This window comes from Fukomys damarensis, unplaced genomic scaffold (genome assembly GCF_012274545.1).
Source record: "Fukomys damarensis isolate Sample0158 unplaced genomic scaffold, DMR_v1.0_HiC HiC_scaffold_1, whole genome shotgun sequence".
In the NCBI taxonomy this organism is placed as follows: Eukaryota; Metazoa; Chordata; class Mammalia; order Rodentia; family Bathyergidae; genus Fukomys; species Fukomys damarensis.
This window is the reverse complement of record NW_022900913.1, coordinates 41,054,966-41,079,017: the sequence shown is the minus strand read 5'-3', so window position 1 is coordinate 41,079,017 and position 24,052 is coordinate 41,054,966. Positions and strand designations below refer to the sequence as shown.

Genomic DNA, 24,052 nt, shown 5'->3' with positions numbered 1-24,052 from the left:
ATATATAAATGTTTTAAAAGAAACAAGATTTGTTTCTTATCAGAAAAAGATATTTTTAATTATAGATGCAAATTATTTGTGGGTATTACAAAAAAGCCTAATTTTTTCTTGTTTTTATTTTGTTTTTCACAGTACTGGTGATTAATCCTAGGGCCTTCACACTGAGCTGCAACGCTTACCCTTTTTAAAAATTTTTCAATTTTGAGGTATGGGAATGTAGCTCAGTGGTGCCACACCTGCCTGGCAAGCACAAGATCCTAAGTTTGATTCCCTGGTACCAAAAAAAAAAATTTTTTTTTTAATATTCTGGGACCAGGGATGTAGCTCAGTGGTGCTGTGCCTGCCTGGCAAGTGCAAGGTCCTGAGTCCTATCCCTAGTACCCTCCAAAAAGGAGAAAAAAACATTTTTTAAAATTTTGAAATGAGGTCTTGATAAGTCACTCCTGTTGCCCAGGCTGGGCTCATACTTGCTATTCTCCTACCTGAGTCTCCTAAAGTTCTCATGTTACAGTCATACACCACCACACCCAGCTAAGAAATTTAATTTCTAAATGTTCTGAATTTAGCAAACTTGCTGAACTCTTGTTGATTTTAATAATTTTATAAATACACTTTGGATTTTTTTATTTAGTTACATCATTCATGAATAAAGAAACTTGTTCCTGTCTAGTTATTTTTAAATGGCTTCTATGTATATACATACATTCCTATTTGTATACATATACACTTATATAAATATGCACAAACATACAGATATGTATAGATTTGTATATATTTTAAAAAGTGTAAAGCTGCATAGAAGCAGTGCTGCACACCTTATAAGAGGTAGACATTCTTGTATTGTTTCTGAGAAAGTTTTTGTAATGTTTACCATTAAAAGATATGTATTTCTATAGAGTATTTGGGTGTAGCCTTTAGTAATTTAGAAATTCCTGCATATTGTTTTCTTAAGTATCTTTTTTCTTTTGTACCAGGGATGGAACTCAGGACCTTGCACTTGCAAGGCAGGTGGCAGAAAAACTGAGCTAAATCCCTGGCCCCTTGAGTATTTTTATTAATGTGTGTTGAATTTTATCTAGTACTTAATCTACATCTTTTGCTATAATCAGTTTTTATACTTAAATTACTAATATACTGAATTAAACTAATACACTTATAAAATTTAAACTATTCTATGTATTCTAGGGTAAACTTAAATTAGCTTGTTAGTCATGTTGTATTTTTTTAATTCCTTCTAGATTGGATTTGCTTTTTGGATAGAAGATAATATTTTGTTTAGAACTTTTGCATCTTTTCATAAGAATTATTGTCCTATTGTTATATTCTTGAGCCTTGGTGCATGAGATCTCTAGGGCTGCTATAGCAAATTACCATAAATTGCTGACTTAAAACAACAGACGTTCATTCTTTCATAATTGTGGAGACAGGAAGTTCAATATCATAATAGGCCCTGCTCCCTCTGAAAGCTTTAAGGAGGAATCTTTTGCTTTTCCTAGCCCTTGTGGTTGCTGGTATTCCTTGACAAATAGTTGTATCACTCCAGTTTCTCCGTCTTTCCTCTCTATATGTGTGTCCAGATTTTCTCTTCCTATAAGGCTACAAGTTTTTTACAGTAGAGCCCACTGTAATCCAGTATCACCTTATATTGATTTGGTTATATCTATAAAGTCCCTGTTTCCAAGTGGGTAGTATTCTAAGGTTCCTGATGGACATACATTTTGGAAGGGACCCAATTCAAATCAGATTTGCTATCAGGATTTTACTAGTCTTAAGTATTTGGCCCCAAGAAATGTCATAAAGTTTCATAACTTCCAATTGTAAATCACTATGACTCTTTAAGATATTGTAAAAACCTACAACACTATACTGCTGCCTTATTCTGTCTTCAGAAGTGTATAGTACAGTGGAGATTAGTTAGGCACCTGTTTAAATTTTATCACCTTAAAACTTAACAACATCTCTTATGTAAGTTTTACAATAACAAATACTTTTGTTAATGCTGAGGTTATAAAAGATTAACATACAGAATAAAGTAAACCCCTGAAGGCTAGCAAAAAAAGCACATTCTTTACCCTTTCTCAAATTCAAGATAGATGATATGAGTGTTCAGGTATCGGCATATGCTTTTTTCTTTGCTGCTTCCTTTAGTCTTTGAACATAATAATTACTATAAACCCTTGGAGCTTTAAGTGATTTTCTAAGTAAGTTTGGCTGTGTATGAGTGTTGATTTCTCCTTTTTACATACTTCAGAATTTTAAATGAGATGTAACTATAATTATGTAAATTAGTGTGAGTATAAGAAAAAGAATTGTGTCCATTATCTTCATTCTGGAGCTTTTAACTATCATTAAGTTGCCTTGTGGGTAACTTCTTAAAATGTTTCATTCAAATAAAAATTTTCTCCTGTGGGACTGTCAAGCCAGTGACTATTATTCCTATAAAGGAAGAAAACTATTGAAGGTATCAACAATGAGGAAATATTCATTCAGTATATTCATTCAATATAGTTTTAATGTATACAATAGATACTTTTAAAGTTTTTATAAATGATAATAGAGGCTGATAGGATTTTGCCTCTTTCATTCATTATTAAACTATATTTTTGTTTTTAATTTTTAGATTTTAGTCACCATATTAATGACACAGACACTATACTGAGAACCAATAATAGCAACCCTGGTAAGTACTTTGTAATTTATTTTGTTTCTTTGTTCCCCACCTTGTTCTGAAGATTTAAAGAAGAACCTATTAGTACAAAATTATTATGTGTTAATTGAACTGCTACCAAATTGTTACTAATCTATATGTATAAAAAAACTCCCAAGAAGATTGTGTCAATGTGATCTGGGCAACATTTAGTTCATATAGGTGTGTAACCCTGAAAATCCAAAATTCAAAGTGTTCCAGAACCAACTAGGGACTGTGAATGTAGCACAGTGGTAAAGTACTTGCCTCATCTATATAAAGCCCTAAATTCAGTCTCCAGCACCATAAAACTAAACCAGTCAGTGTGCAGTCAGTAAAAATTAAAAAAAAAAAAAATCCCAAATCTGAAACACTTCTGATCACAAGCATTTTGGATGAGAGATACTCAGCTTTTATTATTACAACTCACAGTTGTATCCAGAATATCCATATTTGCAAATGAAAAATCAAAGTTTTAAAGAAACTGTATTTCTTATTATTCTATTAGATTTCTAGAAGCATACTTCTTGGTTCATTAATTCATTTTAGGTATGTAGTTTTAGTTACTGATATTTAGACTACACAAGTTTGTGACAAAATAATTGCTTTCATGATAATGAACACAGGCTAGTAAACATGGAAAAGTAAATTTAAATTGTTACTTAAAGATGATCTAATTTCTTAGCAAAGTTTCCTTTAATTGACGTATTAAAAATAAACCATTGTTGCCGGGAGGATTTGCCTCAGTGGTTCTTCTGCCTGCCTCACAAGTGTAAGGTCCTGAGTTCAATCACCAGTACCAAAAAAATAAGTAAATCAACCTGAGTAGGGCTGAGAATTTAGCTCAGTGGTACCACATCTGCCTCAAAAGCGCAAGGTCCTCAGTTCAACCCCAGGTACTGAAAAAAAAAAAACCTTGGAGCTGGGCTATAAATAGTGCAGTGGTAGAGCTCCTACTTAATATGCAGGAGCCCCTGGCACCACAAAAAATAATAAAAGTGAAATAAACTCTTGTGGCCATTTGATTTAATTCAGTTTGCAGGTCATAGGGAAATGAATGTAAACACTAATGTAACCTTATTAACACCTAAAGTTTTTATGTGTTCAAGTTTCAGGGGTAAACTGATGTCATTTTTATAGAGGAGCATGATCACTAAGAGAACAATTAATTTAACATATGTATTTACAAAACCTATTGTTTGTCAGAAACTATGGTAGGCACTGGGAATATAACAATGAACAGTTCCTCCTCTCATGAAGCATATATTCTGATGTGTGGTATTGAGTGTCTTACTTTGCCTCTTAATTAAGCCTGATTAACATGTCATTTGAGAGAAATAATTAGAGTGAGTAAAGAACCAGCTAAAGGTATGTGTGTCTGTAGTTTGTCTACCTACTCATGTTCTAGTGCTAACAAGTGACAGATTAACCAGGTTTGATTAAGGGCAAAGTAAGACACTAAATACCACACGTTAGAATAACATGCATACTTTTGTATTAAAATCTCTTATAGCCTGTCCCTTACCTCAGACTTTCAAAAGACCAAATAACATTGTCAAATGATTTTGCTGTGTAGCTATTCTGACATCACTTGATGGAACTAGTTTATTAATATCTTATGAATTTCTTATCCAAAGGGAGTTGGTTCATCATTAAGGTCATAAATATCACAACTACACTGATGGTTTGGAAAACATCAGCAAAGTCAGTTTATTTTGCATAGTGATATCTTAGGTTGATATTAGCATTTCATGGATTGTCTTTTAATGTTTATTTTGAACAGTGTGGTAAATACATTATGAAACAATCCATCTTGGTGCAAAAATTACAACTAACATTTATCACATAATTACTTGGTACAAGGCATTGTTCTAAATGTTTTGTAGCAACCGTATGATGCTGCTAATTCTCTTTGTAGATGAAGAAACCAAGACATGGAGAAGTTAACTGGCCAAGAACATCTGATTGTTAATTCGCAGAATTAGTATTCAATTATTTTGTCATTTTATTTCCCTAGCCTATGCTCTTAACCACTATAGTTAGCAGAAGCACATTTTTTCCTGAAGCATGAAAAAGTCAGGTTCAAATACTAATAAAGAATAAGAAAGAAAATTAAAGCTTGGTTTTGTGACATGCCAAATAATGGACAGAGAATAAAATTCAGAATAGAGCTAACAAAAAATATTCTTCGTCTTTGACGAGTGATGAGTATGATGATTGCTTATTTTAGGGTCTGGGAGGATAACTCAGTGGTAGAATGCTTGCCTAGCATGTGTGAAACTCTGGGTTCCATCTCAAGGGCCACAGAAATATAATAAAATAGATAAATGAATAGAGTTCTTTACAAAAAGGTGTTACTAGCCAGTGCTCTATTATGAAACAATATAGAATGGCAAACTCTTGTGAAATTAGTAAGAATAATTTGTACTCTGATAACAGATGAAATTGGTACAGATTAGTGTTAAGAAAAATACATTCTACTGATTTCCCAGTTCTCTAAATATTATCTAGGCTCTCAGTCTTCTGTGAAATATGATAAATTTCCAGGATTATTTTCAACTTCATTTTCTTCAGTGATTAGATTTGTTTGTTATTGAAAGAAGCCTACCTTTTGGCTTTTGAGCTACTAGTACAAGTAACCATTACCTTTAATCATATTTCTTATATTGATGTGTAAATAAAACCAAATACCATCAATCTAATCAATATTTTCTCTCCAGCAATGGAATGAAGTGATATTTGGTGGAATAGTTTTATTTGTACCTCCATCAGAGGTTAAAGATATACATCAAAACTTTCTAAGATTTTCTCACCTTTAAACACTCATTTTTAGGTCAAAGATTCCTAATGTACCTAAGTATAGCTCTCTATTTTTTTCAGAAAAGAGAAACTTATTTGTGGTAAAAGTCAAGCATCACTTTGTAGGAAATTGATTTTCTGCCTTTTGTGGTCTCTAACATTGTGCTTTACTATTGCAGTAATTTGTCCAAGTGCTGGGAGTGGAGGCCATCCTGACAATGACTCCATGATTTTCTACGCCAATGACACAGAAGTTCAGCAGTTTGAAAAGTGGTGGAATAGATCCAAAACAGTACCCTTTTACCTAATAGGGCTCCTCCTACCACTGCTCAATTTCAAGTCACCTTCGTTTTTTTCAAAATTTAATATCCTAGGTAAGATATGATGCTGAGTTGGGGAATATCTGTGTAGTGGAATACATGTTGGATTCTGCAATACTGTGGTCTAACTGGGAGAGAGTTACCTTTCCGGCCTGCTCATCTGTATTTTTTGTTAATCTGTATAGTACTATGTTTTTGTTAACCTGCAAGTTGGCACAAAGAAAAATACAGATGACTGTTTCTATTTTATGTCCTTTTTTGGCTGCTTTCTTTTTGGTACCAGAAATCGAACCCAGGACCTTGCACTTGCGAGGCAAACGGCAGTACCACTGAGCTAAATTCCCAGCCCCTTTTTTGGCTTTTTGTGACATGAGTTCCCATTCTCACCTTACAGAACAACCCATCCTTCTTTCTTCTTAGAATACAACTAGAGAAAACAGACCAAAATTTTAGGAGAAGAGCTAGGAAGATTGATAGATCCAAATAGACTGCAGGAGTTTACCTCCCTTCTATAAATCTGACCTCTTAGTAGGCAGCCTCTATTGTTTTAAACAATCAATCAGATTGTCTATCACATCGCGGAACCAGAAAATGGAAAAATGAAATGTAAATGGTTTCTCAGAAGATAAAGGAAGTAAAAATACTTCTTTATGCCTTTTGCCTCACTGGAAGCTGCCATAAACAATCAGAAAATGAAGCGTTGTGGTTGTATCAGCTTTCATCTCGTTTGCATCCTTTCTGAATCAGCTAATCTCTAAACCCACAGTAGAGCTTATACAGCTCATTTGTGGTTTCCTGATTTGCTTGCCGACTTTCCAGTGGAACAAGTAAAAGCATATAAACTTATAGAAGGATTTGCTCAGTTGGGCAAAACCATCACCAGATTTCCAGCCAGATTGGTTATAATACAACTCCTTAAGCATATTCTGCTTTTGCCCGTTTCTGTATTATTTTCTCTATTTTTTAAACTTCTGTACAGGAACTAGCATCAAAGGATATTTCTAGGTTTCCTAACTATGCTCTGTAATGACTGGACTTGTGTGGTCAAAAGGAATCATTCTCTAACTTCTATATTGCTAAAACATGCTGCATGCCCATTTTACCTGTCTGTAATACCTGGGAATGCAATCTGAAATCTTTCCAGCAGTGAAGTAGTACTCCCCAATCAGAACCTCATATAGGTACTAGATCAGATTATTTATGAATTATGTAGCTTAGAACTTTTCTTAAATGTTTATGATTCACATTCTCTACTTTTCTTCTCTTATGATTTCACATTAACTATGTGACAGACTTTTTCAGCTTTCTGATCTTTAATACTCAATAAAAAGAATAGAAGTTGGTTTCATGTTCTGTGTAACTCTACAATTTTATAGTGTACTCTTTTGTACATGTTTTAAGTACTTAATTACATTCCTTGTTGAGAGTTGGTACATGTATATCTCAATTCTTTTTTCATCCCTTCCCTTCCCTGCCCTTCCTCTTCTTCCATTTCTTTTTTTTTTCCCCCTCTGGGTACCAGGAATCGAACTCAGCACCAGGCAGGCATGGCACTACTGAGCTACATCTCTCAGCTGCCTTCTTCCATTTCTTGATCCTCTTCCCATTTGAGAAAGATCTATCTCTCCACTTCTTATTATCTATTTTTTATTTTGCTCTTTATTTATATTTTAGGTCTCTCATATAAAAAGAAACAATGCAATATTTAAGCTTGTGTGTCTGATTTATTTCACTTAACATGACAGTCTGAAAGTACATCCATTTTCCTACAAACAACTCATGTTTGTCTTTAAGGCAGAGTAGTACTCCACTGTATAAAAGTAACACTCTTTCTTTATCCATACTTGTATCTTCCACCATCCTCAGTGCATAAGTGAATTAAACAGTTTTTACATTCAGCAATACAAAGCTGTTTTCACCCAGTTCTTTTTAGGCATACTCTACCTAGGTTTTTGGGTTTTGTTTTGTTTTCTTTTAACTCACATAACTTGTTTCTATTCCTCAATTCCGAGCTGAGTTTTAATGATGTTAATAAATGAAAGTAATAATTTGCTACACTTGTTGAGAATAAGGAGATAAAACTTAATTTTTGAAATAGTCTGATAGTAAAAGATAATTGTTTCTTGCTGGGGATTTAGCTCAGTGGTTCTGCTGCCTGCCTCGCAAGAGCAAGGTCCCAACTTTGATCCCTGGTACCAAAAAACAAAACAAAACAAAACAAAAGATAATGGTTTCTGAATTTTTTTCTTCCAGGCACAGTATCTGTTCTCTATTTGATTTTTCTTGTCACTTTGAAGGCTATTCGCTTGGGATTTCATTTGGAATTTCACTGGTTTGTGCCAACAGAATTTTTCGTACCAGGTGAGCTGTTTGAGCAAATAAATAATTAATAAATTACAATATGATCATTAAGTTAATCATTATGCTATTCTAAAACAAATGATGTTTTTTTTTTTTAAATGCTGAACATTTGATTAATCTTGTTAAGCTAAACCCAGGACTATGTTAGGATTTCTTTAGTTTTCTTGCGGTTAGGAGTAACCAAAGCTGTTTGCCATTTCAACTTGGTAGCTAAAGTTCATTTAAATTATTATGCAATTGAAAAATAAAAATACATTGTCTAGACTAAGAAACACCCCTATAGCCAGTGATGTATGATGTAATATTGCACATTAAAATCATTGTTCTCCATATGGATTTTTTTAATATTGCTGTTTTGGGGGCTAATAATACTGATTATTAAGTGTTTGGCCTTCTCTTTCCTTTTTTTCTCCTTGTGATTATAATTTAGAAGTTTATTTGGTTTCACCCCAGTTTAGAATATTCTGGACATGTTAAAAGCATCTTAAAGGAAAAAATAAATAATGCTAAATGAAGAGCCAGGTTAGATAATGGAAATGACACAAGTATCTTGAAAACTAGCAATGGAAAATAGTACACAATTGTGTTGTTGGTTTAGAAAGATTGGTTTCTTTCCGTTCATAAACCCTCAATTTAGTCTAGATTTCAAAGTCTTTTTACAGTATCTACTATGTGTAAGGTTGTTCACCACCCAATTTGTTTCTTTTGTTACAACATTCCTGAGTTTTCCAGGTGTGTGGAGATGGTAGTCATTAGAAGTTGTTTACATTTTCATGATTTTTAGACCATTTGATTATTTTAGCTTTGATTTTTTCATCTCTGTTCAGAGCCCACAAAGACTCAAAAGTCAGTGTAGATTCGGAATGAAGGAAGTATTGAGGCTTGAAAAGCACTCTTTTCTCCAAGATTATGTTTAATATTGGACATAAATGAAAATTGTAACTTTAAGCTAGTTTTTCCATTCACTGATAAAAATAGTGTAAGATATTATTTTCTAAAATTAGGTCATTGTGATTTATAAAAAGTTTTAGTGATAATGATAGGACATGAAAAGTAGACATAAGGGAAAAAAATGGTTATTTATAAAACAAAAGAAATATTTTAATAGACATTAGGTCATTAATTTCACGTACCTTAATTTTTAAATGATATAAACAGAAAATCTGGAGAATTAAAAGATGCTCATGTTAATATTTATTGCCTTGAAATTAATTACTGTATTGTGATTAAAGAATTTCTCAAAAATGAAAATATGTCATAAATCAGAATCAGAAATCTTGCTAGGCATGCTGGTGCATGCCTGTAATCCCAGCACTGGACAACCTGAGGCAGGAGGACTGCCACATGTTCAAGGCCAGCCTGGGCTACATAGAGAATTCAAGGCCAGCCTGGACTAATAGCAAAACCCTGTCTTAAAACACACACACACAAACACAGAAATCTAAAGGGGATGTATCTTACTGTCCTCATGAGATTTCACATAAATTCTTATTGAATCTTTGCTTATGTACTTGTTTGCTTATGTTTGTTTCTAAAACTTTTTTTTTCTTGGTATGGTGATTAAAGTCATGGCTTCATATGTAGTAGGCAAGTGCTGTAGCAATGAGCTACATCCCTAGCCCTAAAAGTTTACCTTTCAATGCTGCAGATCATGTCATCAAGCTTTTTCTCAGGTAATTAGGGGAATGATGTGAAAAACCCTACTTATACCAACCTGCCTTTTCTTGCCTACCAAGGATTTTATTTTCACAGTAATCATGTCTTTCTCCTGGGTCATGTATCGTCACAGTTTTCCCCTACTGACCTGTTCCTACCAGTATATAGCTGTTGCCCAACATAAATAGCTAAATTCATGTGGCCTCATACTCTCCTCCAACTATTGCCTCCTTTTAAGGAAACTTTTTAGAAATGTTGCATATGCTCACTATCTCTAACTTCTCTTTCTATTTGGCATTGAATTCTCTTCTAAGAGGCTTTTGCCCCAGTCATGCCCTAAAAGCAGTGATTTCTTATCTTGCCAATACAGTGACCAATTCTCACTACTCTTACTCAGCTTGTCAGCAGCATGGGGCAGCATTGGGTCACGCTGTTCACTTTAAAACACTTTCTTTACTTGACCTTAAAACCTTACTTTCTCTTGATTCTTCTTTGTAACTGGCTGCTCCTCAGATTTCTGACCTCTACATGATATAGTTGTCCAGGGTCTAGAACTCAAACCTCTTTTCTCTTCTCTCTTATTCCTTAAACAATCTTATATAATCACCTGGCTTCCCATACACACACACACACACACACACACACACACACACACACACACACCACACACACACACACACACACACACACACACACACACACACACACACACCACTGAGTGCTGACACCACTGAGCTAAATCCCCAGCCCAACCTGGTTCTATATATTTTCTGTATAGTGACTAATTCCAATTTTGTATCTCTTGCCCAGCTTTTCCACTAAAATCCATACTCCTGCATCCCTTGTCCCTTCTGCGTCTCCAATTGGATGTTTTTAGATACTTCAAACTTAAATTGACAAGAACTAAATACTGGTTTTCTTCAGTGTCTACTTCTGTCTACCAATCTGCTTAATCAGTTCTTCCAGACTTCTTTGTCTTATAAGTAGTAGATTCAGTTTTCTACTTGATCAGGCCAAAAATTTCAGAATCATCCTTGACTGGTCTTTCTCAATCCCCCATATTCAATGCATTTACAAAGTATAACTATTTTACTTTTTAAAAAATTTAAGGGTTGTCTTAGTTACTTTCTTTTGTTGCTGAGATAAAATACCTGACACCCAAAATTGATTAAAGGAAGAAAGATTTATTTGAGTTCACAGGTGGTTTCAATCCATAGTCAGCTGACTCCAAGATAGGTTGGCATGGCAGAGGGGCATTTCAGAGGAGAAACAGCTCTGGCATGGCAGTGCAGGCAGAAGGCAGCAAGCAGCAGCCTTCTTGTGCCTTTATATCCCATCCAGACTGTTAACCTGTTGATCGGTGCCATCTACACCCAGAGTGACACTTCCATTATCCACCATCTTAATCCTAGATCACACCTTTAATTTGTATTCACACACCCGAATCTAGTCACCTTTGAAACTCTCCTCTATTGACCACACGAGGCTTTGGGGGGAGATTTAGATATAAGCCATAATATCCCCCCCCAGCTCCCCCAAAATTCATACATATCCCTTTATGCAAAAGTCCATCTCTTAAGAGATACTTTACAGCATTGCTGAAAAGTCCAAGTCTAAAGTCTACTCTCAGATTTAAGCCAAACACTTTTCTGTGAGCCCTTGTTTGAAAGAAAAGAAAGGTAAATACTTCCAACATACAATGGCACAAGATAAACATTACCATTACAAAAAGGGGGATAGAACAGAATGGGAGCAAAGCAAGTCCAAACTCCATCAGGGCAAATACTAAATCCCATAGTTTCGTGTCCAGCATCTGAGGGAGGCTGTAGCAAAATGTGAACTCCAAAGGGCTTGGGTGCTTTGTCCCTACAACATTGCGCATGTTACAGCTCTGAAGGCTTCTCTCTCAGGCTGGCTTTGCTCCCTCCTTGTAGCTTTCCTCAGATGATCCACATTTCTGGCTTCTCCAAACTTCTGGGGTCTCCACTGAACCTTTGGTTTCACATTCACAGTTTCACACACTGCTCTCTCAGGGGCACACTGCCTGTCTTCCCAAGCTTTCTTCTGAAATCTGGGGGAAAGCCTTTCTGACCCCACAACTCTTGCATTCTGTATAGGCCTAAAACCAGCACCACATGGATGATGCCAAGGTCTGCCGCCAGCTGGAGCAGCAGTCCAGGCTTCCTTCTCTTTTGACTCTTAAGGTTGAGTGCCTGGATTGCTAAGCATTATGAACCAAATCCTGAAGAACAACTTCCCTGGGCTGCCACCATCCTGGAACATGGTACTCTAGGCCTCTCTTCTCAAAGCAAAATCTTTGACTTTTTTAACTTTGCGGCTAGAAACGGTGGAGTACTTGTAAAGTCCTCAGGCCTTCTTTTCTATTGTCCTATTCCTTCTCAGCTCTCCTCTACTCCATCTTTGCAGTCTGCAACTTTACTAGAGCTTCCTTCCTGGACAAACACAAAATGTATTAAATCACTCTGCTGGGCTTTTTGCTCTTGTTTCTCAACATAGATCTGATTAAAATCCCCCAATGGTAGCCATGCCACAGCCTCATTAGACTGCTTTCACATTTCTTCTTCATGATTAATTGGTGCATTGTCCTTAACCTCGGTTTCAGGCAAAGTCTCTGGACAAGACCAAAATGTAAATAAATTTTCTGCCAAAGCATATACACATGGCCTGGAGTTCAACAGCCAAAGCAGTCCTTGTTCCTTACTGAAATATCCTGAGTCTGGTCTTTACCAGAAGCATTTCTATCAGCATTCTTTTCTTCTGAGCTCTGACCAGAATCTCCCATCAAGTTCACATTACAGCATTCCAGGGCTGCTTCTTCAGCCTGCATCTCTAGACATTTCCAGACTCTTCCAGCCAAGAGTCCAAAGGCCTTTGAGCAACATGGCCAGGGAGTATCACAGAAACATCCCCCCTTCTCTGGCACCAAAATCCATCTTGATTACTTTTCTCACTGCAGAGACTAAATACCCAACATTCAAAGTTAAAGGAGGAAAAGTTTATTTCAGCTCACATTTTAGAGGGGTTTCAATCTATAGTCTACTGGTTCCAGAGCAAGGTGGCATGGCAGAGGGGCATCGCAGAAGAGAAGTTCATGGCAGAGCAGGCAGAAAGCAGCAAGCCTCCCTTTCCCTTTTTTACCTTCCAGGTACTAGCCTTTTGGGTAATGCCACTCATACCTAGGGTGGGCCTTCCTTAATCCCAGCATTCACCCTTAATCTACAATCACACACCCTAATCCAGCCATCTTTGAAACTACCTATGGCCTTATGAAGTTTTTGGGGGGGCATCTAGATACTAGCCATAGAAGGGTTAAGGGTGTAACCCAGTGGTAGAGCATTTGTGTAGCATATACAAGGATTCAATCTCCACTGTAACACACACATCTATAAAAGAGAAAATCTGAGTACTTTTTAATTTCCACCCAAAAGAATTATGGCAATCTACTAATCTCCCACCTGGATTACTATAGTACCTTCTAATTAATCTTGCTGTCTCCATTCTGTCTCTTCTACCATATCTACTTTATACATAGCAGATACAGTGATATTTAAAAAAAAAAAAAACAACCTGCAAAGTCACTAATGGTCTCTCATCTCATTCAGAATGACAGCAATATTTATCACAGTCCATAGTCCCAATATGAACTGACTCCTGGTAAACTAATTTAATTCCCTATTACATTTCCTTTCATTTTGTCTACTTCAGCCATATTCTATCCATCTTGGCTTATTTATTCTTTCACAGAAATGCCAAACATAGTTTGCATTTACTGTCCCTTCTGTATAAAAAGCCCTTATGTTTCCCCAGTTACTTATACGTTATCATTAAAGAGATCATGGCTAGGGGTTTGGCTCAGTGGTTCCACCACCTGACTTGCAAGCACAAGGGCCTGAGTTCGAGCCCTGGTTCCAAAAAAAAAAAAAAAAAAAAAAGAGAAAGCCAAGGATTTGGCTCACTTGTTCCGCTGCCTGTCTCGCAAGCACAAGGAACCGAGTTCAATACCCCGTACCAAAAATTTTTTAAAAAGGCTCTTCCCTGACTACCTGCTCACCATTCCTCTTTGTGCCTTGTTTTTTTCTTAAGAGCTCTTGTCACTACCAAATCTTATATGCAAATATTTGTAGTTGTCTAATATTTGTATTAATAAATTCTTGACTTTGATATTGAGTTGGACTACTGAGATACACCCAGTTCTAATCTACTCGGTTCCTGAGTTTTCAGAAAGCAGCAGAGGTTGAGAATGGTAAGGTCAATTTGTGAATTAACAATCATAATACAAAGACATACACAAGAGATAGCAGTATGGAGAAATTACATATAAGTAAGAATTAGGAGGCAAAGAGGAGATCTCAAAAGGAAATAGTTTAAAAGCCAAAAGAAGTTTGCTAATTAGAAAATTTGGGGCAAGGATATGCCAGGTCAAGAAAACGTGTTTAAGCAACTGTTAAGGCCTGAGATAACATGACTCATTTAGAAAATTACAAAAACTTGAATGGCTACAGTAAAAGAATGTTTGTCAGGGGAGTAATAGGAAATAAGAATTAGAAAGGGAAAGGCTAGATCATAAGGCCTTTTTTTTTTAAGCTAAAAATAAGTGAAAGCCAAGTATGAGACTTAACCTTTCTCCTTACTTGGGGTTGCCTGAATTAAGAGATGAGCTTCTTTGTCTTTAGGAAATCAGTAGGGCAGAGGAATAATAGTACTGTAATTCTCTGCCTGAAAATAGAATTTAAAATGGAACTCAAATACTACTAAAAGGGGGAAATGAGGTCAGAAGTGCTATAGTCTCATTTATACACTTTCTGAATCAAGAGGACATCTAGCAAAATAATGATAGTGAAAGCACTTGGGGATGGGGGTCAACTCAGTGGTAGAACATGTGCTAGTCATATGTGTGAGGCCAGGAGTAGGATAGGCAACACCAAAATCAAAACAAAACAAAAACTATCAGGACCTTGGGATATCGCATAAGCACAACACAAATGATAAAAATTTGCTAATAAGTGATCCTGTATCCAAGTCCCTTCTCACTGTTTTCTTCCCAGACTACTTCCAATGTTGTGTTAGTTCAGGTTCTCCAAATAGAAGACATAAAAATGGAGTGTGAAGTGCAAGAAATTTAACAAAAATAAAGGGATTGGGAACAGAGTAGGTGCCTACATTACAACCCACTGTGGCTTAGTCTGTGGAAGGAGAGAAGAAAGGGGAGTAAATTGGGTAGAAAGAGATTTAAAAAGTCTTAGTCGACCCAGTATAAATCTCTGGTGCCAAGATTTCTGAAGAGGAGTCCAGGGTTCGACGCAGTGACCCTGCCACCCTTGAGTCATTGACGAACTGCCCGGTGGGAGCATGAGCCCTGCATGAACAGGGTGGCAGACCTTGAAGGCTGCAGCTGGAGGATGTAGGCTAACTGTACTCCTTGCATCAGGTGCTCACCTGAAAGAGCCATGGCTATCACAGTGAAGTCAAATTGGGAGCTTAATATTAGGTTTTTTTGTAGGTCAAAGTTTATGTCTGTTTTGCTAGTGTGAATAAGATCCTTTGTCTTTACTTTCTAACCAATTCATATATATAGGAAAGATGTTGATCTTTTTCAATGTATTTTTTTTAATTTAACTACTCTGAATACTTGCTAAAGAATTTTTCAGTTTTTCTTCAAGAATATCAGCATATTCATCTGCAAGTAGTTTAGTCATCCTTTCAAAAATAACTATATAAGTTTAATGCTGCCTTTTGGTCAGAAGTGATCTCAATTTGTCAAGTGGTTTAAACAAATAAGGTAGAAGTATGCTGGGTAGAGTGGTACAGCTCCTCCAGGGACTGAGGAGGGAGGATAAAAAATTTGAAGTCAGGGCCTGCGATTTAGCTCAGTGGCACCTTAGCTGCCTCACAACTACAAGGTCCTGAGTTCAATCCCCAATACCAAAGGAAAAAAAAAAAAAACTGAAGTCAATCAGGTGTGATGGCAAACCTGTAATCCCAGCACCTGAGAGGATGAGGCAAGAAGGTCACAGCAAGTTCAAGGCCAGCCTAGGCTGGCTACATAATGAGTTCAAGGCCAGCCTGAATTATATAGTGAAACTCTGTCTCAAATTTTTTTAAATTAAAAAATAAATTGTTGGAGATATAGCTAGAACTCCCTTAGTTCAATCCCCAGTACCACAAAAACAAAATACATACATGGGAGTTACCTCCAACTTTTATTTTATTTCTGAGATTTAAAAAAATTAAAAGAATGTAGCTAGAAAAGGAGAGGATTTGCCTAAGAGAAACACATTTTGAGTTGTTTGCATAGGTAAAAATTCAGGAGAAAACAGGCAAATGAAAACACTCATAAAAAAGATATCTAATTATCTTGGTCTTACCTCCTGAATCAGTTGTCTTGATTCTTAATTGTTCTTATGTCCTTTTCTAAAATAATATAACAGAGTCAGTGGACTTTTTCTATGTATCTACTTTTCACTCTAATGTCCCCTAAGATGGGTTATTGTCTGCTTCGCCACCTGTTTTGCATAGACCCAGCAGTATTTTCAAGTAAATCATAGTGTTACTCTACAGAAAATGAGTTTCTTACTTATTTAGTAGCAGACCTCAAAACAGAAATTGGCAATGCTTTTTAAATGTTACTTTAAGAATCCTTGGAGAAGGTCAAGCACAGACTTGCATTCTGCATGCATTTAGGGTCAGAACATGTAGGCAGTTTGATCTGATTCTTTGCAGGAAAGTATGTGTATTTGTACTCGGTTAGCTGTGATCTTAGTGGCCCTTTTGTGGCTGCAGAAGTGCCCATTGTGTATTGGTGTATGAGCTCATGGCAGGCTACACCGCCCCTGAGTCAGCCTCTCCATGTTGGTGCTATTTGAAATGTCCATTGGCTACCGCCAACTCTATGATTCTAAATGAGAAGAAACTTCAAGAATTTGATACTCTGTTGAAAGAATTTGAAACTCCAAAGAAAGCAAATACAGTAGTAAAGAAATTTTTAGAAATTTCAGGATACAGCAAAGCATTCGCAGCATTCACAGTTCTAATGGAGGGCAAAATCAATAAGCAGCTGAAGAAAGTTCTGAAGAAAATAGTAAAAGAAGCCCATGAACTTCTATCTGTAGCTGATGCTAAACTAGGAGGAGTCATAAAGGAAAAGCTGAATGTCAGCTGTATCCATGTCCTATTAATGAGCTTCTGAGGGGAATCTGATCACAGATGAATGTATGGATCCCTAGGGTAAAACCACATGAAATGGCAGCCATGTGTCTTGGATTGGCCCACAGCCTCTCTCCATACAGACTGAAATTTAGCACTGATAAAGTGGATACAGTGATTGTTCAGGCAATTGCCTTGTTAGATGATTGTAGAGAGTGGTATGACTGGCATTTCCCAGAATTAGAAAAAATTATTTCATATAATTTGACATACTGCAAGTGTTTACAGAAAGTTGGAGATAGGAAGAACTATGCCTCTGCCATGCTTTCTGAATTGTTGTCAGAGGAAGTTGAAGCTGAAGTAAAAGCAGCTGCACAGATAACTATGGGCACAGAGCTTTCTGAAGAAGATAGTTACAATATTCTACATCTTTGCACCCAAGTGATTGAATATAGAACCCAGATGTATGAGTATCTCCAAAATCGAATGATGGCACTTGCACCCAATGTTACAGTCATGGTTGGCAAGTGAGTTGGAGCACAGCTGACTGCTCATGCAGATTCTCTTTTGAATATGGCCAGGCATGTAGATTCTATAGTTGAGATTCTTAGAGCAAAAGAAGCACTTTTCAGAACCCTCAAGTCTAGGCGGCACACTCCTAAATATGATCTTCTTTATCATGTTTCCCTTGTAGGCCAGACAAATCCCAAATACAAAGGAAAGATTTTTCAAATTCTGGCAGCCAAAACCATTTTGGCTATTCATCATGATGCTTTCAGGAAGGATTCCAGTTCAGAAATGGGAATTGAGAATAGAGCCAAAGTAGAGACCAGATTGAGAAGCTTGGAAGATACAGGGATTTACAAAAAAAAAAAACAAAAAAAAGTAGAACAGGAAAGGAATTAGCAAAAGCAGAAAAATATGAAAACAAAAGTGAAGGCATATGATCCCTCTGGTGACTCAATGCTTCCAACCTGTTCTTAAAAAATGCAGAATAGGGCCAGGAATTTAGCTCAGTGGTGCTGCTGGCTGCCTCGCAAGCACAAGGACCCATGTTTGATCCCCAGTACAAAAAAAAAAAAAAAAAAAAAAAAAAAAAGCAAAATAGAACAAGTAGATAGAGGATGAAATGACTGAAAACAAAACAAAAAAGAAACCATTAAAATTAAAGAGGAAGAAAAGGAAAATGTGCTAGTGATAGAAAAAAAAAAGATAAAAAGAAACTCATTAGAAAGAACCTCTTCCTGAGGAAGAGCCATGCACTAGCACACAATTTCTAGCCCAGAGGAAAGAAAAAAAAAAAAAGACACTGAGGACTAATGGGAGGTAACCAAAGTTCTGTTGTCTGGACACTTTAGTCAGTCAGGCATGTACCAGAGCTGCTGTGGTACATAAGCAAGGAAGGGCAGGTGGGATGGGGCAGGGATTAACCCTCCATAGCTTTCCAGACCTAAGTGTGTCATGACATCATCTCTGTTAACCTTAGTATGTCTTCATTTCTTAGTATTTGATATTACAAGTAAAACTATTTTCTGTGTAAAAAAAATGAAAATTTTATTGTAGAAAAATTTTAAATACAGGTAAGTGGTTAATTTTAAACAAATCTCATCAACCAGGGATAGCTATTACTTGTGTTTTTGTGGAAATTCTTCCAGTCTCTTTTTTCTCCATATATAATCTTTTTTTTTTTTTTGTACCAGGGGTTGAACTTGGGTCCTTGCATTGTGAGGCAGGTGGCAGAACCACTTAGCTAAATCCCCAGCCTGTATAATCATATTTTTAAATAGAAGTAAAACCACCCTATATATGCTGAGTTGAACATTAGTCATAGCATAAAAATCTTCTTCAAAAGCATAACTTTTAAATACTATATGCCACTATGCATCTGCTTCTTAGCTTACCCAATCCCTTTAAGTAGATATTTATTTCTAATATTTTTAAGCAATGCTTTTCAGATTTGTCATTGAAGAATGATCAATTCTCCCATCCACAGTTCCTTTTCTGGAGAGACTTTTCTGGCAATTCGGGTTTTAGAAAAAATGTAGGACTTTAAAATCAGACCCCAAGCTAGGTGTGATGGCACATGCATATGATCCCAGCACTCAAGAGGTTGAGCTGGAAGGGATCACTGTAAGTTCAAGGCCACGAACTGCATTCTAAGACCCTGTCTCAATCAATCAGTCAATAAAATCAGACCCTAAAATTGAATCCTTCTCTGCCACATACTGTTTGTGTCACATCAAAAGGGAATTACTGGCCGGGGATTTAGCCCAGTAGTACCTCACCTGCCTTGCAAACACAAAATCCTGAGCTCAATCTCAGTACCAAAAAGGGGGGGGTGTGGATTACTGATGTAAAGAACCTATACAAGATAGCAATTTCTTGATTCTTTTTCTTTCCCTATTAAGTGATTTGTGCAAGTATAACGCTGACCTTGAGGAATTAAATAAAAGGATTTTAATATTTTTATCTCCTGGACAAAGTAAAGACTTTTTTGTTTTGTTTTGTTTTGGCACCTTGCGCTTGTGAGGCAGGCAGCAGCACCACTGAGCTAAATCCCCAGCCCCTAAGAAAACTAATTTTTTATGGCTACTAATATTCATTTTCTGCTTGTTAATTTTAAATTTTTGGTTTTTGTCTTTTTTTCTCCTAGAGATAAGATTTCAGTTTCCACAGCTGGCTGGAGTTCTTACCCTTGCTTTCTTTATTCATAATTGTATTATTACACTCCTGAAAAACAATAAGAATCAAGAAAACAACGTGAGTAATTATCTGAAAAATTGACTTCTGTATCTTCTGAGGATAGACTTTCTAAGTCAGTATTTGAGGGAATTTATATTTGAAGGAGAGTTATGCACTTTGTTGCAGGATCTTAATTTTTAAGTTTGAACCATGGAATAGTAGTCAGCAAACTTTTTCTGTGAATGTTCACACTTTAAATATTTGGACTTTATGGGCTATATGGTCTTGTTGCAAGTATCTGTCTCTATAGCTGTGGCATGAAAGCAACCTTAGACAATAAATAAGCAAATGGGCTGGGGTGGAAATACATGCATGCCTGTTATCCAACACTCTGGTTGATTAAAGCATAAGGATCACAAGTTCAAGCCCAGCCAGAGCAATTTAGCAATTTAGGGAGATTCTGTCTCAAAATTTTAAAAAATGAAAAAAAGTCTCAGGATGTAACAGCGCAAGACCCTGGGTTTAAACCCCAATATCTCAATAAATAGGTAGATAGGTAAATCCCAGAATTCTGGGATTACAGGCCTGTGTCATTTCATGTTTCAATCTGAACCACTCATACATATTTTTTCATGCTTGTGTTTAGTTTATCTTACAAGAAAACTGCCTCAAAATAATTAAGTTGCAGGCAGGTCTTATGTTGTATGGTTCCTACATTTACAAATTTCAGTTGCTAAGGTTTAAATTATATCTGTAGCCCATCAACATGATGCTAATTTCAGTTACCATGGGATTTGAGCTCTGAGTACTTGCATAAAGTAGTAGCTGCTAACTTTTCATTTCACAAATCAACATGTACCCAAGAGGTACATATTATGATTAGTGACCAGTCATGTCACTTCTTTCAAAGTCTGTTAGTGATTGGACATTGTGCTTGTTGTTCGCTTTACATACAGCCTGCACAGTAAGTAGTTGTGCTACCTCTTGGTGCCAGCAATAAGCTCACATGCTATTTTATAAACATTGATAATTAAAAGAAGTAATTGTCAAACAAAGGTGAAAATACTACTATGAAACAGAGTAATAAAGTTGAAAATGAAATTTAAATAGAACATAAGAGAAGTTAATAAAAGAAATGTCTGATTGTGGAAATGTTGCCAATACTGCCATTGAAGAGATTAGAGATGCAGCAAGAGGAATTCAGGGAAAGTGAACCTCTCTTCATGAACCTTGAAAGGGTTGTGATGACAAGAAGGAAGACATCCCTCTGTCAGAAAACTGCTCATTAAAAGAATTCTCAGAGGGTGGGGGATTCAGCTCATTGGTGCTGCCGCCTGCCTCAAGCAAGATCCCGAGTTTGATCCCCGGTACCAAAAAAAAATTCTCAGAAATACTTCACAACATTGAAAGCACAAAGGAGAAAATGTTAGCAAATGAAGCAAAGTGCAAATAAAGAAGTGTGGTGGTTCAACTTTGTCACTTACGGAAAATGTTTTAAAGCAAAAGCTCTGAGACAAATGTTTAAATGGATGATATTGCTGTCTTAATTAAAATTAGGATATGAAGTGATGGTCTAGCATTCAAAAAACCAGCGGTGCCTCATGTCAACTTCTTAAATTATTAGTAATTACTAATGAGAAAACGAACATTTATGAAGTACTATGTGTCATCAACATTCTAAATACTTTATATATAAGTATATATGTTTTGTCCTTTTGATTATGTTGATGTTGGCTTATATTATCATAAGACAAGCTAAATGGATACTATATTTTGAGAAAAGTTTTGTCATTTAAATTATCTAATGGTTGTACCTTTCAGTAGGTTTCACCTCTTTGACATATGGAAATCCTGTTAATACTATGATAACAGTATTTGGGGAGATTGAAGTCAGAAAATGTGAGGCTTACCAAGGACTCTGAATTCACAATGTTAATGTTGAGTTAGTCATTCCAAACTCAGAAAACAAAGTTATGAAAGTGGAAAAGAAAAGGAAGGAATAAAAAAGCCTCCACTTCTGTATAACTCTGTTGGACTTGGATCTAAAGACATCTGTGAAGAAAAAAATAAGACCCCTAAACAAGTGTACTGATCAGATTTTCCTGATTTTTTAAGTTTAACTCAATATTTGTGCATTTTTTCAATAAACATACTTTTTTATTTGTATAACTTGGAGAAGAGGACTGAAGATCATCCACTTCCTTCATTGTCATCATAATAGTGCCTATAACTACATGGAAATGTGGATTAACCTCTTGCTACTTCTTCACTGTGTTTGAATCAGAACCTGCCATCAACCCTGCCAGCCATTGTTTATTCATGAAGTAGGGTACATTACCTTATTGATAGAGGTTTCTTGACATATTACCAGTTCATGGTAATATGAGTCTCCTTTTAAATATATATTTTTACTTTGAGCCTCATCTTCTAAATGATAGCTTTTTCTACCCTTTACTATGGGATATAAGATCATCATTTCTGTTTATTAGAGTATTTTCAGATGAAAACTGATAGGCATCTCCTAACCCAGTTCTACTGAATATATAATAGAGTACTGTGAAATAGAGCTTTTCTCATTTTAGTACTGTATTTCTTGTGTAGCTTTTTATGTGTTCTGTTACATACTCTTATTCAGAGGTTATTGCCTCTTTCATTTTTTATTATTATTGTTTATGAACTGTGACATAAGTATACTGCAGACTGGCAAGCTGTCCATCTCTGTATCTTAAGGCATGCAATTTGGAACCATAAAGACCTTGATTGAAATATTGGCTTCACGAGCTACTCATATTGTAACCACAAGCAAGTTTTGTAACTTTCTTATCCTTAGATTGCTCATCTATGAAGTGAAGAAATTGACTATATCTACATTATAAGGTTGTTACAAGGATTAAATAAAATATCATGTATAATATGCTTAGCATGACACCAAGCAATTAATAAATTAAGCCAATGTGTTTATTATATTTATCACACTTACTGAGTTCCTTCTGTGTGCCAGGTGTTATCCTGGGTATTGGGGTATATAAAGATGACCAAAATCCCTATCTTCAGAATCTCATAGTAAAGTGGTTTGGGTCAAGTTAAAATACCAATAGCTGAACATAGTGATACATACCTGTAATCCCAGCACTTAGGAGACTGAGGCAGGAAAATCACATTGAGTTCAAGACCAGTCTGAACTACATAGTGAGACCCTGACTCCAAAAAATTATATAAGAACTGCAAACTTGGCTATTTTTTAGAGACTTTTTATGCCCACTTGATACTATTTGTAGTGTTAACATGGATTGTTTTTATAACACAAATTAATGATAGTTACATACAGTGTAGTAGTTGATATATATGATATGTATACAGAACCATAAAAAGAAGGAAGCAGAAGGGGAAACTGTCTTATTGGGAAGCCCTTGTACCTTAGCCTTTGCATCTTTGCATCTTCATTAGATTTACCTCAAAGTATATTCTAAAGTACACTTTTTTGCAGGAAGTCAGACCAAAATAATGTCATGACCAGGTGATATATAAATTAAAAGTCTGCCCATGGAATGGTGGCTGTCCTCTTCTTTTATAGTGTACAGCTCTGTTTGGCACAACTGTTTGCCCCCTAAGTTTTTCTTTTTTTTAACAAGCCACTTCTGTTCTTAAGTGGCTAGGTTGAGGGTAGAATGACTTTCAAACATCATAATGGAAGATTACTACTCATTGATGGGAACTAGGTGTTGTCTGGCTCATTTCTGTTCTCTCACACAAGAATTTAAGGTCAGTCTATGGATAACTGAAGTCTAGCATACCAAGGCCCTAGAGCTTGAATCAGAGAGGATGAATGTTAAGACCTCCCTCTGGAGGTTTGATCATCTTCCCTTCCTCAACCCTGAACAGTAAGCTCTTGCAGAAGAACGGTCCACGTAAGCCTTCAACTCCATGGGTCTGTCCCTCCAATTTAGTATATGGGATCTCTGGTTTGTTTCAGGCTGATTGTCAATTTGGTCCTGATAAAGGTTTCTCATTTTGTTACTTGCTTTGCTGTTGTTGTTAATTGCTTTTTAACTGAATTTATAGCATTTCAAGTTTATAAACCTTGACTACCGCTTTAGCCCATTTAGGGAGAAAAATTATCCAGAAAATCAGAAATGTTTCTTAATCCAAATGTCCAAACATTCTCACTCTCTTATCAAACTAAAAAAAAAAAAAAAATTGTATATAAATTTTAATCTATTTTCTTAGCTCTCAAAGTAATCTGTGTTTAAAGTGAAGAATGACACAAGGACCCAAGTTCAACCCCCGGTACCAAAAAATAAAGTGAAGAATGAATAGGCTTATTGCCACAATTTAGTTGTGCTAAATTGTCTGGCTGTAACTGTAATGGTGATGGAGACAGTCT

At 36.0% G+C, this 24,052-nt stretch overlaps 1 protein-coding gene and 1 pseudogene across 6 annotated transcripts in view; both read left to right on the top strand.

Moving 5' to 3' along the window:
* Nucleotides 1–24,052, top strand: part of Slc38a9 (solute carrier family 38 member 9) — an 82,660-nt gene that overhangs the window by 47,420 nt on the left and 11,188 nt on the right. For all 6 annotated transcript variants that reach the window (XM_010626881.2, XM_010626882.3, XM_010626884.3 and 3 more), the window contains 4 exons: nt 2,621–2,680; nt 5,665–5,859; nt 8,059–8,166; nt 19,640–19,746. In XM_010626881.2, the coding sequence (XP_010625183.1) occupies nt 2,621–2,680; nt 5,665–5,859; nt 8,059–8,166; nt 19,640–19,746 (470 nt within the window). The remainder of the gene's footprint in view (nt 1–2,620; nt 2,681–5,664; nt 5,860–8,058; nt 8,167–19,639; nt 19,747–24,052) is intronic.
* LOC104864101 lies at nt 16,601–18,045 on the top strand (annotated as a pseudogene).